Raw genomic sequence first — 12,489 nt, forward strand, 5'->3', positions numbered from 1 at the left:
GACAACCTTGCGAGATCATGGTCGATGACATCCTCATCTGGGGACGCACATTATTAGAACATGATGAACGCCTAACACAGGTTTTGAACAGGATCCGTGCCATCAACCTAAAGCTCAATCCTGACAAGTGCAGATTCAGAGTCAACTGTGTACACTATGTAGGACACCTGTTAACCGCTGATGGTGTTAAGCCAGATCCGGAAAAGATCAAAGCCGTCTGCGAGATGGAGAAGCCACAGGACAAACAGGCTTTACAGCAGTTTCTGGGCATGACAAACTATCTATCCAAATTCATCTCCCAGTACAGTGACATGACTGGCCCTCTGAGACAGCTGATACACCACGACGTGGAGTGGCACTGGCATGACGCCCATGATGCGGCTTTCAGCAAACTGAAGCAGGCACTGACTAATCCCCCTGTGCTGCAATTTTTTGACACATCAAAGCCAGTGGTTATATCAGCAGACGCCTCCCAACACGGTCTGGGGGCGGTGTGCCTCCAAGACGGGAGGCCGGTGGCATTCGCATCACGTGCCCTCACACTGTATGCTCAGATTGAAAAAGAAATGTTAGCACTGGTGTTTGCAGCTAAAAAATTCCATGATTTCATCTATGGCCGCCCCGTTACTGCTGAAACGGATCATCAGCCCCTTATAACTATCCTGAGGAAACCACTGCACACCACATCACCACGCCTGCAGGGTATGATGTTAAAATTGCAACGTTACGACTTGGATGTGATGTATAAGTGAGGCAAGGAACTGTTTGTGGCAGACGCGTTGTCGCGTGCACACTTACCTGAGTCTGAGCCCCCACTTACTGATGACTTACTAGAAGTGATGACTGTCCAGGTACTCTCTTCACGTCGTACAGATGAATTACGAAATGCAGTAAAGAGTGACGTCACCTGCCAACAGCTATCTGAAGTCATCGTGCATGGCTGGCCCAGCACCTCCAAGGAGCTGCCGCAACAGTTGCGACCGTTCTTCTCCATGAAGGAAGAGTTGACGTTAGAGGATGGACTGCTTCTGCGTGGGCAAAGGTTAGTCATACCTGCAGCACTGCAAACATTTTATGTTGGCCAGCTACACCAGGGCCATCCCGGGATTGAAGCCACCAAACGCAGAGCTCTAGAGACTATGTACTGGACCTCAATGTACACAGATATCGAAAGAGAGGTGTCTCGCTGTGCTGCATGCAACGCTTTGACAGCACACCACACAAAGGAACCAATGCACCTCCATGACATCCCTGAACTGCCATGGTCATTTACTGCAGCTGATATATTTGAGTGGCGTGCCAAAATGCATCTAGTTCTGGTGGACTCCTACTCAGGGTGGTTCGAGCTGGATTACCTCCCCAACATGACCAGCAACATGGTCATTGCGAAGCTGAAGCGACACTTTGCAACACATGGTGTGCCCCACACCCTCATGACTGATAATGGGACCCAGTTCACTGGAAGGGACTTTGCAGACTTTTCACAAGCATGGGACTTTAAACACATCCGCAGCAGTCCCTATTACCCACAATCTAACGGTCTGGCTGAGCGTGCAGTGAGATCCGCTAAGCACCTGCTGGAGAAGTGCCACCGTGATGGCACAGACATCCAAGCAGCCATTCTCCACACTCGCAACATTCCCCGTGATGGGCTCCCTTCCTCTGCTCAGCGACTCATGTCCAGGCAAACCAGGACCTTCCTGCCAGCAACCACAGACATGCTCAGGCCTGCTATCCAAGTCAATGTGGCTGCTGCCATCTCCAAACACAGAATAAGGGGGAAAGTGTATCATGACCGCAGTGCTCACCGCCTCTCTGCACTAAGACCAGGTCAAACAGTCAGAGTGCACACTGAACGTGGCTTTGATCAAGTGGCAAGAGTGGAAGGCCCAGCTCAGCAGCCTAATAGCTATGTAATAGCATCACAAGGAAAGAAATATATCAGGAACAGGCGACATCTCCTCCGGGTTGATGAAAACCCAACGGCAAGGTCTGAGGAGGACGTGCCACTGAGGTCCACCTCACCAGTACCTGATAGAGAGACTGCCCAAAATGCCAACCCACCACCTACATCTCCTAGTATCACACCAGTGGTCAATACTGCTGACTCATCTGAGAGACAGTTGGTGGTGACTCGAGCAGGCAGAGTTAGCCAACCTAATCAGCGTTATCAGGACTATGTCAGTACGTGGCTAAAAAACTAAACTAAAATCAAGATATGGAAATGATAACCAGGTGTCCCTTCGTTAACTGAACTAACGTTGTTTGCCCATGCTTCACCATACTTTTTATGTTCTGTGTCACCTTTTGTTCCATGGTGGGTGGCCTGATAATAAGATAATTTCAGTACGTGTTTTGATTCCAGTTTTGTTGTGTGAGCTGTTAAGTTTATTTTCATCTCATCTGGAAGAAAGGGGATGTAGAGTTGTGGCACTATCACTTTAAATATCAGTGTTCATGTTAACATCACTATGGTAACCCCTGTTGGATGAAGCGGGTAACATAAATAAAGTCAGTCTAGTGTCTACACTCACACGAGTTACATGTGTATTACTTGACACTCTACAGAGCCCTTTATACATTGTCGTGTATCTTTAGAAATAAGTAATGGACAAATGGAGTCTTTAAATGCCTCAGATGTAAAGTTATTCTCTGTCAAAGTGACACCAAAATGAATGGGAGTCAATGGGATGCTAACGCAAGTGAAGTTCTGCTACAAGATGGCGGCACGCGGCCGACTTCAACTTCCGGTCGACTTCCTTCCCGCCTGTAGGCCTATAGAACGTACTTTTCTAATGGTCGAGTAGTACGTTCAAATTCAAATGTAGTACCCAGTAATATGCAATATGCCATTTCGGTTGCAGCTGAAGTTTACATCTTTATTATTTCTGTTTTAACGTTTTTCCTACATTATTTATAATAAAATATGTTATGTAGGCAATAAATCAGTTTAATATTTAACTAATTTACTGAGTCTGCATCGTTTTTAACTTACAAAAATGATGATAATTTGGTGGATAATAATTTTTTTTCGTTAATAACAGGTAGTGTATTCTGATGTAAAATTAACGGTCGCCTGAGGACGCACTAATCTTATCTGAGATACTAAAAATAATAAATACATTATTATGAACGTGTTTATGTGTGTTTATTGTTGTTCTCAGTAACCTTATTTTAATAGCATTTAATGATTATGAACATAAAAGCATTACAAAAAAAATTATATACCATCGATGAAACCACAAAGCTGACCCGGAGGTATGTATAACTGCAATATAAAGTAATTTTGAGTATTATTGCTATTAGTATTATTTTTTTTTAAAAAATAAGGTACATGTAATATAAAAGTACATAAGGCAATGTTTCTGCAACAGCTCCAAGTCTCACGCGCAATGTAGGCTATACGTCACTGTCCGAATCCGTTCACTTATTTATTTGTTCACTCCTTCCTTATATAGTGAACTCAACTGCCATACACTATATAGGGATTAGTGAATGAGTGAATGAGTGAGCGATTTCAGACACAGCACGTGTTACATTACTAGAGAAGACAGCCAGTGATCAGCCAATCAGCGCTCAGTACACATCCACAGCTGAGAGAAGCAACGCGAGATCTTCAAGGGGAGAGAGATTCAACGAGAGGAACCGTAAACACCGGCGAGCCAGAACCGATTCTCCCTCTGCGGATCCGCTGGATAAAACGAAGGGTTTTCATGCTCTTGAGACTGCACAGAATCATTACAGGTAAAAGATTTCTTCATCGTTTCAATGCTGTGAAATAGCGTCAAAAAGGGTTTACAAGGGCTGTGAATAAGAGGCGGGATGACGTCACCGCTGCCGCTGCTTTCTTTCAGTGCGTAAATGTTTTAACGTGTTCAGTGTAAATGACCCGCTACCCTATTAATTATAACGTTACAGTGATGGGTGCAAGTCAGCTACCCTGTGTCCCGCTTTATTAGACTGAGCACTATACAGTACACCATAATAAGATTTGTGTGTGGGCACTCGTCATGTTCTATTCAATATTTTATTATGCATAAATATATGAAATAATTGATTCGGACTCCCACTGTTTATAGTCATTTGATTCTGTTATGTTAATTCTTACAACTTAATATTAATTTGTTTCGTCTTTAGCTTGGTGGAGGTATGACATTAACCAGGGGCTCCTTCACTTATTCCAGCGGAGAAGAATATACAGGAGAATGGAAGGAAGGCAAGATTGATTTGAATTCTCATGACATTTTTCATAAATGAGCCAGGTTGTCACATGTGTTTTAAATGCTGTACTTTTATTGGTAATTTCAATTTCTATTTGTCAAAACAATTACATATTTGAATGCCATAATAAAAGGTACTGAATTATTTTAGATTGATCAACAAGATACAAAAACAACTAGATATACATTCTATGCCGTACTAAACAATATTGGCAACTCTTGCATTGCTAACTACCAATAGGACTGACTTAAATTTATAGAAATGATCTTCTTTTATTATTTGGATTATGGATTTGATTGCTACAGAAATACAGCATAATTGTTTTTAGTTGTACTGTATGTCTTAGAATGTTGACAAGGGACACAGATGTGAAACCTTGTAAAAGGAAAACTTTATATTTGTCAGAACATGTCATGTCATTTATAATTTATTTATTTATGATCTGAGGAAATAGCTGGAGTACATATATTAACATGCCTAAACATGTTCATAAGATTTGTGTTTTTCTGATTGCTGTTGGAATTGTAGCGCACTGCTTAATGATCCAAGCGGCTTATGTAATATACGTATGACATTCTAATTATAGTACTAATTATCAGAGCCATTAACACAAAAGAACACTGTCTATAGCATTAGTATACTGGATAAAAACTGAGTGTTCATTTAAGAAGCAGCGTGTTTTGTTGTGCAGGTCGGAGGCACGGTAAAGGTGAGCTGAAGTTTGCTGATGGCACCTGTTATAAAGGTCACTTTGAGAATGGCCTGTTCCACGGATCAGGGGTGTTAGTCTTTCCTGATGGATCCAGGTGAGTGAGCATGTTATCAGATTCAAAATACTTACCTACTTAAACTGAGATGAACATGCTGGCAGTGAATCTGTGAGACTAGTCATGTGGAAAACAGCACCATTTCTGGTCAACAGGTACGAGGGTGAATTTGCCCAGGGAAAATTCCAAGGGGTCGGAATCTTCAGCAGGTTTGACGGGATGAAATTTGAAGGGGAATTTAAAAGTGGCCGTGTGGAAGGATATGGTAAATATTCCACCATAATTTGACAAATAATTTGCATGCATCCAAACGATCTGGGTATAATAGGAATAATGGCTCAGTTGGACTGAAAAGCCTTAATGTAAACACCTCAGTTGATCTGGGGTGTGTTTACCATACGACAACCTGAACTGTCCGTACAGTTATACTAACTAGAAACTTTTAACTTCTAACAATGCTTTTAAACACAGTTTGAAAGCTGTAGTTCCAACCACATAAGATTGTGATGTTTGCGAATGTTCGTTTGAATTATGGTTTCAGGAAACACTGAACTATATCAGTAACAACGAAATGTACGACCATAATTTACAGCTAACATTGCTCTTGGAAATGCACATCTGAGTGAGCCTTGTCCAAATAAAATTTCGATCAGATTGAAATGGGTGGTGTAGACCTTAAAAAACAAATGTAATCGGAAATTATACATTTCAAAAAGTTGAATCATAAATGCTTGAATCTGACTATTTACTAAATCATATTACATATACGCGCAGTGCCATGAATTGTAAGTTTACATACATTTTACCTCTTACAAATTTGCATATATTTATTTATGTCTCACATCTTGAGAAATGTCAGCTTTCTTTTTAGATATGTCAGCAAGGCACAAATGACAGTACTTATTCATTCTGACTGATGAAAATATGTACATGTAAAAATACATTCAGTATCAGGATTGCTTTTAAATATCCACATTGTTTTGAATTGTGGAAGTAAGCTATTTTCTATGAATGTGTGAGACTTCCCATTCATTAGTCGCTGCAGCTAAATAACTAGAAAAATAACAAAGTACAGCAAATTTGCATTACAATTTAGTATGTTTATGATCATGTTAATAAAATATTATAATAAATACAGTACTATTTTGCAATATCAATCAACATAACCACTGTTTTTATAGAGCTAAAATTACTAGAAGCAGAGGACACCGGAAGCCTCACACATTTAAGTCACAAATTGTATGTATATGTTAAAAATTAAGACTGTTCATATATGTGGCATTTGATTAAGAATGTGTGAAGATTTTTAACATGAATAAAAGTGGCCTTTTTTCATAGGGCTGCTGACATTTCCAGATGGTTCCCATGGTGTTCCGCGGAATGAGGGAGTGTTTGAGAACAACAAGCTTCTGAAACGTGAAAAGTGTCAGGCTGTGGTGCAGAGAGCCAAGAACTCGGCATCCACTGCCCGCGGCTTCTTTGTATGACAAACTGACCTCAGTGAAAGCACCCCTAACTGCAGCTTTCAGATCAGGCCCCAAATCACATTACGGATTGCAGCGTCACAAATGAAGTCAAAACTGACTGTGGATCTGTGCTCAGGGGTGATCTCTGCCTTCACCAAACAACGGAGCTCAAAAATATGTGAGACCCATCAGACCCTCAGGGATGGATGAAAGTGTTTCCATTCCACACACCTCTATTTCTCTCACATTGTTGCTCTGCCTTGGTTTCCTCTGTGGCTTAAAAACATCACAAAATTCTGTACGTTTGTTATGGAGGCATGGATAAACTCAAGTTACCATTGCAGGTAAAGAAGTGTGGTCCGATGAAGATGATTTTGGTAGATGAATGGAATTTGCCTTTACGAGCCTGCGATTTGACTGTATTGTTACTGTTGTAACTGTAACTGTTTGTTTGTCTTTATTGCACATTTGCCTTAGTTCTTGCATTAAAAGTCAATATTGCTGGATTAAAATCTTGTTACTGACATACAACAGCAGTTAGGGAATGTTTTCAGCAAGCGTTTTATTTTATTTTATATATATTTGTTCATTTCATTCATTTAAAACGAGTATGATTTACAAACACAGTATAGGATGTTGTAACATTCTTTTTAGTTGTATTCTTCTTGTACATTATAGAAAACTATTTGAAATTATTTTAAAAAGTATTGGGTTGTTAGGCAGGTATACATTAATTTCATATGTTTGATGACTGATTTAAGTGTGTGTTTGCTTTATTTTCTAAACGGACTGCTAATTCACTACTGTTTCCATCATCAAAGTGTCAGACAGAAGCCTTAGTCACTTTCATCTAAAATCTACTGACACCAAAAAGCATTTTGCACTGTTATTTATTTGAGCAGAGAATCAAAAGACTGACATGATAAAAATAAAAAGTGAAATAAAAGTCAGAAAACACCACCTGATCTTTTTTTTTCATTTTTTTTTTTTTTACAAATTAATTTCTTAATACATTAGCATTTATATTTGAACGTATGTAGCCTATCATTCCAATCTCAGGAATCAGTAAACAGAATATTAACAGGACACAGAATGGAACAGAGCACTTATCTAGTGCTCCAACCGCTAAATGAAACCATACTGTGTGTGACTAAAAGCTTTCTAATCATAGAACAACTGAGCGTGTTAAGTGATTCATAGGCACACTCTGTGATGTTTCTATCAGCAAGACTGCCAGTGACACTCAGGAAAACTTGTCATGACACCAGGCCAACGGATCAATTTGGGAACTGGATAAACCAGGCCATGGATTACATCTCTAATACAGCAACAAAACACACTACAAAGGGAAGAGCTGGATTGTTGATTAATAAACAACAAATGTTTGCTTTCAGGCTGCCAGATTGTCATTATATAATAAGCACAGATGACGCAAGTCTCACACATGGGCATATCAGTTGCCTCCACCAACAGCCTTGTCATCTGATGCATCAGGAAACTATTCACAGCAATGGGCCTGTACTGGCACAGTGAATCATTGACAAAACTAACATTTTACATACATTTTAAACTGAAAGATGTTATGCAGAAGTTAAATAAATAGAATTAAATACTGTGCATGCATTTCTCATTTTAGAAAGAAAAAGCTAACAAACCACTATTCAAAATGGTAAGTCTATGTAAATATTTACTTAGTGCCAACCATGCTGACATTAAAGTTTTATCATATAATGCATCATCCATTTCCTAACCATGCTATCTTCAGCTACAGTTTCTCCTTAGTAATGCATAAATATAATAAGCAACATTAAGATGTAATTGTGACCATTACAAAACATTAAAATGATCACTCAAATTTTGATCTGCTCAGATTTATAATGTAAATATTTATAAAACTAGATATTATTAATAGTATTTTTATAAATAGCAGTCAAAAGTTTGTATAATTACGTTTTTTTTCATAGCATTAAAAAAGGTATTTAATCCTCACCAAGGTTGAATTTTTAATACAGTAAAAAAAAAGTTTAATATTACTACAATTAAAAATAACCCTTTTCTATATGAATATCTTTTAAATGGAAATGTATTCCTTTGATGGAAAAGCTGAATTTTCAGCAGTCATTACTTCAGACTTCAATATCACATGATCCTTCAGAATTAATTATAATATGCTGTTTGATAGTGAGAAAAATATTATTAATTATCAATACTGAAAAAAAAGTTTTTGCTTAAGATTGTGGAAATCCACAAGTCCACAAGAAACTACCAAAGAAGTTAAACAAAAGTAAGTAACTACAAGAAAAAGAACGAAAGGCAATACTGTCAAAGACACATTAAATTAATCAAAAATGACAGTAAAGCATGCAGCCTTGGTAAGCATAAAAAACATTTTGTTTTGTTTCACCACTAATCTTTTTAACATGATAATAAGAAATGTTTCTTGAACAGCAAATCAGTATATTAGAATGATTTCTGAAGCATCATGTAACACTAAAGACTGGAGTAATGATGCTGAAAATTCAGTTTTGCCATAATAGGAATTTTTTTATATATTACTATATTAAACATAATTTCATCCCTAATTCTTGCTTTAGAGGTCTAATAATGTTGACATAAAGAATGCATAACATTCAGAAAGACTGACACCTTCATGAGCAGAACGTCTTGGTTACGTATGTAACCCTTGTTCCCTGAAGGAGGGAACGGAGACGTTACGAATGGGATCTCGCCCGAGAGCCCAATCACCTTCGAGTGGTACAAAACGAGCCAATGGTACACAAAGTACCTTGGTCTGTGGAATCTGCATCGCGAGCTCCGCCCCGCAGAGTGGGTATATAAGGAGCAACGCGAGCAACTCGCATTCAAGTCTTCGCTGAGGAGCCGAGCCAGTGACCCGGCCGTTCAGCGGAACAGCGATGTGGCAAGGGGACGTAACGTCTCCGTTCCCTCCTTCAGGGAACGAGGGTTACATACGTAACCAAGAAGTTCCCTTTCAGTCGGTCACGTTCGACGTTACGAATGGGGTCCCTTACAAAACGCCACATGGCTGTCTTCCAGTGACCCGTGTGAGTGATAGCACCCTGTCGTGAGGCCAGCACGAGTGAGGGCCTATAGCTCACACAGACTACACTGGGTAGCATATTCCAGCTGGGCATATGCTAGCAGGCTGCCTGCCCGTGGGAGGACTTACAGAAGGCAGGTATCTACCAAGGTGGTGATACATAAGAACTCTGAGGTACCCAGCCCGCAGGGTGGAAGTTAAAACGACAGAGCTGGCAAGGGGCTTGCCAAGGGAAAGACACATGCTGCGTAGAGACTTACTGTGGACATACACACGTGGGGTTACCCAGAAGGGGAATCATGACACATGGAGGCACCTAGTCCCACACATGGCTGACCAAAGGGCATGTACACAAGTGTTGGACATCAACAATGCTGGAGGAACCCAGGGTTCTGACTGAGGAACTCACCTGAGGGAAATAGCGCACGCATCCAGTCCGCGGAGTGGAATGGCGCAGCAAGCGGATTGACACCAAGCAGGTCCTTACTGGCCCGAAGGGGCGAGTACCCGGGAGGACACGGGCTCTACACGGAGATTATAAAACCTTGCGAATGTGTTAGGTGTCGCCCACCCCGCAGCTCTACAGATGTCTGCTAGCGAGGCGCCATGCGCCAGCGCCCAGGAGGAAGCTACGCTCCTAGTTGTGTGAGCTCTTACCCCTAGGGGGCATGGCAGGTCTTGAGCCTGATAACCCAGGACAATAGCATCTAATATCCAGTGGGATAACCTCTGCTTGGAGACAGCCTTTCCCTTCTGCTGCCCTCCGTAACAGACAAAGAGCTGGTCTGAGGTCCTAAGGCACCGAGTTCTGTCCACGTAGGTGCGGAGCGCACGTACTGGACAGAGCAGCGCCAGGACTGGGTCTGCCTCCTCCAGGGGCAGCGCTTGCAAGTTCACCACCTGATCCCTAAAAGGAGTGGTGGGAACTTTGGGCACGTACCCAGGCCGGGGACTCAAGATAACGTGAGAGTTAGCCGGCCCGAATTCCAGGCACGCTTCGTCAACTGAAAATGCCTGCAGGTCCCCGACCCTCTTCACCGAAGCCAAAGCCGCCAGGAGCGCAGTTTTCAAAGATAGAAATTTTAGCTCTACTGAGAGCAAGGCTTCGAAGGGAGCTCTCTGCAGTGCTGATAGAACCACTGCGAGGTCCCAAGAGGGGACTTGCTGAGGGCGAGGCGGATTGAGCCTCCTTGCTCCTCTCAGGAACCTGATGATCAGATCGTGCCTCCCAAGAGACTTACCTTCAACAGGGTCATGGTGAGCTGAAATGGCGACCACATAGACCTTGAGGGTGGAAGGAGACAGCCTTCGTTCCAATCCCTCCTGAAGAAAGGAAAGCACTGACCCAATCGGACATTTCCAGGGGTCCTCACGCCGTGAAGAACACCAAGTGACGAAGAGGTTCCACTTCAAAGCATAGGCATGTCTGGTAGACATAGCTCTAGCTGAAGTGATGGTAGCTACCACCTGAGGTGGCATGGTACCTAAACCTTCCGTGACCCGTCCAAAACCCACACATGTAGGTTCCACAGATCGGGACGTGGGTGCCAGAGGGTCTCTGAGAAAGAAGGTCCTTCCTCAGAGGAATTGGCCAGGGAGGGGCTGTCGCGAGGAGTACAAGTTCGGAGAACCAGGTCCGGCCGGGCCAAAAAGGCGCAACCATGAGGACCTGCTCCTCGTCCTCCCTGATCTTGCACAATGTCTGTGCAAGAAGGCTCACTGGGGGAAACGCATACTTGCGCAGCCCCAGCGGCCAGCTGTGTGCCAGGGCGTCCGTGCCGAGGGTGCCCTCGGTCAGGGAGTAACACAACTGGCAGTGGGAATTTTCTGGAGAGGCAAACAGGTCTACCTGAGCGTCTCCGAAGTGTTCCCAAATTAGCTGAACCGACTGGGGGTGGAGTCTCCATTCCCCGGGGCGAGACTGCTGCCGTAAGAGCTCGACGGCTGCACGATTGAGCCTGCCTGGAATGTGAATGGCACGAAGCGACCTCAGATGCTTGTGACTCCACAGGAGGAGATGGCGAGCGAGTTGCGACATGCGGCGGGAGCGTAGACCACCCTGACGGTTGATGTACGCTACGGTCGCAGTGTTGTCCGTACGGACCAGAACGTGCTTGTCCTTCACCAGGGCCCTGAAGTGGTGCAGAGCAAGACGTACTGCTAGCAACTCGAGGCAATTGACATGCCACTGAAGTCGGGGTCCTGTCCATGAGCCTGACGCAGCATGCCCGTTGCACATGGCACCCCAGCCCGTGGCAGAGGCATCTGTTGATACAACAACATGTCTGGACACTGGTTCTAGGGGTATGCCGGCCCGTAGAAACGAGGGGTCCAACCACGGGGTGAAGTTTCGGCGGCAGGCCGGAGTGATGGTCACTCGGAGCGTGCCCTGTTGCCATGCCCATCTCGGGACTCGGTCGTGAAGCCAGTGCTGAAGCGGTCTCATATGGAGTAACCCAAGCGGTATGACTGCCGCTGCGGACGCCATATGCCCCAGGAGCCTCTGAAACAATTTCAGTGGAACCGCTCTCTTGCCCTCAAAATGTCTCAGGCAATTCAGCAGTGACTGCGCGCGCTCGTTCGTAAGCTGCGCGAACATGGCGACCGAGTCTATTTCCATACCGAGAAAAGAGATCCTCTGCACAGGGGAGAGCTTGCTCTTTTCCCAGTTGACCTGAAGACCCAGTCGGGCGAGGTGTCTGAGCACCAGATCCCTGTGCTCGCACAACTGCTCTCGAGAGTGAGCTAGGATCAGCCAGTCGTCGAGGTAGTTGAGGATACGGACACCTTGTTCCCTGAGAGGAGCCAGGGCTCCCTCCGCGACCTTTGTAAAGACGCGGGGAGACAGGGCCAACCCGAATGGGAGAACCTTGTACTGATATGCCTGCCCCTCGAAAGCAAACCGAAGAAACGGTCTGTGTCGAGGAAGAATGGAGACATGAAAATTCTCGTCCTTCAGGTCGATCGCTGCAAA

The 12,489-nt window shown here is 43.4% G+C and overlaps 1 protein-coding gene across 1 annotated transcript; it reads left to right on the forward strand.

The window, feature by feature from the left end:
* The first annotated feature begins 3,585 nt into the window (after window positions 1–3,585).
* LOC132110465 (MORN repeat-containing protein 4-like) lies at window positions 3,586–7,414 on the forward strand. Its single transcript, XM_059517092.1, has 5 exons — window positions 3,586–3,744; window positions 4,138–4,216; window positions 4,913–5,027; window positions 5,144–5,253; window positions 6,327–7,414. Exons 2-5 carry the CDS (start codon window positions 4,150–4,152, stop codon window positions 6,473–6,475), a joined length of 441 nt encoding a protein of 146 aa, XP_059373075.1. The 5' UTR covers window positions 3,586–3,744; window positions 4,138–4,149; the 3' UTR covers window positions 6,476–7,414.
* The last annotated feature ends 5,075 nt before the right edge of the window (window positions 7,415–12,489 follow it).

This window comes from Carassius carassius, chromosome 30, assembly GCF_963082965.1.
Source record: "Carassius carassius chromosome 30, fCarCar2.1, whole genome shotgun sequence".
Taxonomy (NCBI): domain Eukaryota; kingdom Metazoa; phylum Chordata; class Actinopteri; order Cypriniformes; family Cyprinidae; genus Carassius; species Carassius carassius.

Excerpts from the sequence above, each read along its gene's own strand:
- LOC132110465 (XM_059517092.1), top strand. The coding sequence starts at position 4,150 with ATGACATTAACCAGGGGCTCCTTCACTTATTCCAGCGGAGAAGAATAT. Across the intron at positions 4,217-4,912 it reads TACAGGAGAATGGAAGGAAG|GTCGGAGGCACGGTAAAGGT; the intron begins GCAAGATTGATT and ends TTTGTTGTGCAG. Across the intron at positions 5,254-6,326 it reads TGGCCGTGTGGAAGGATATG|GGCTGCTGACATTTCCAGAT; the intron begins GTAAATATTCCA and ends CTTTTTTCATAG.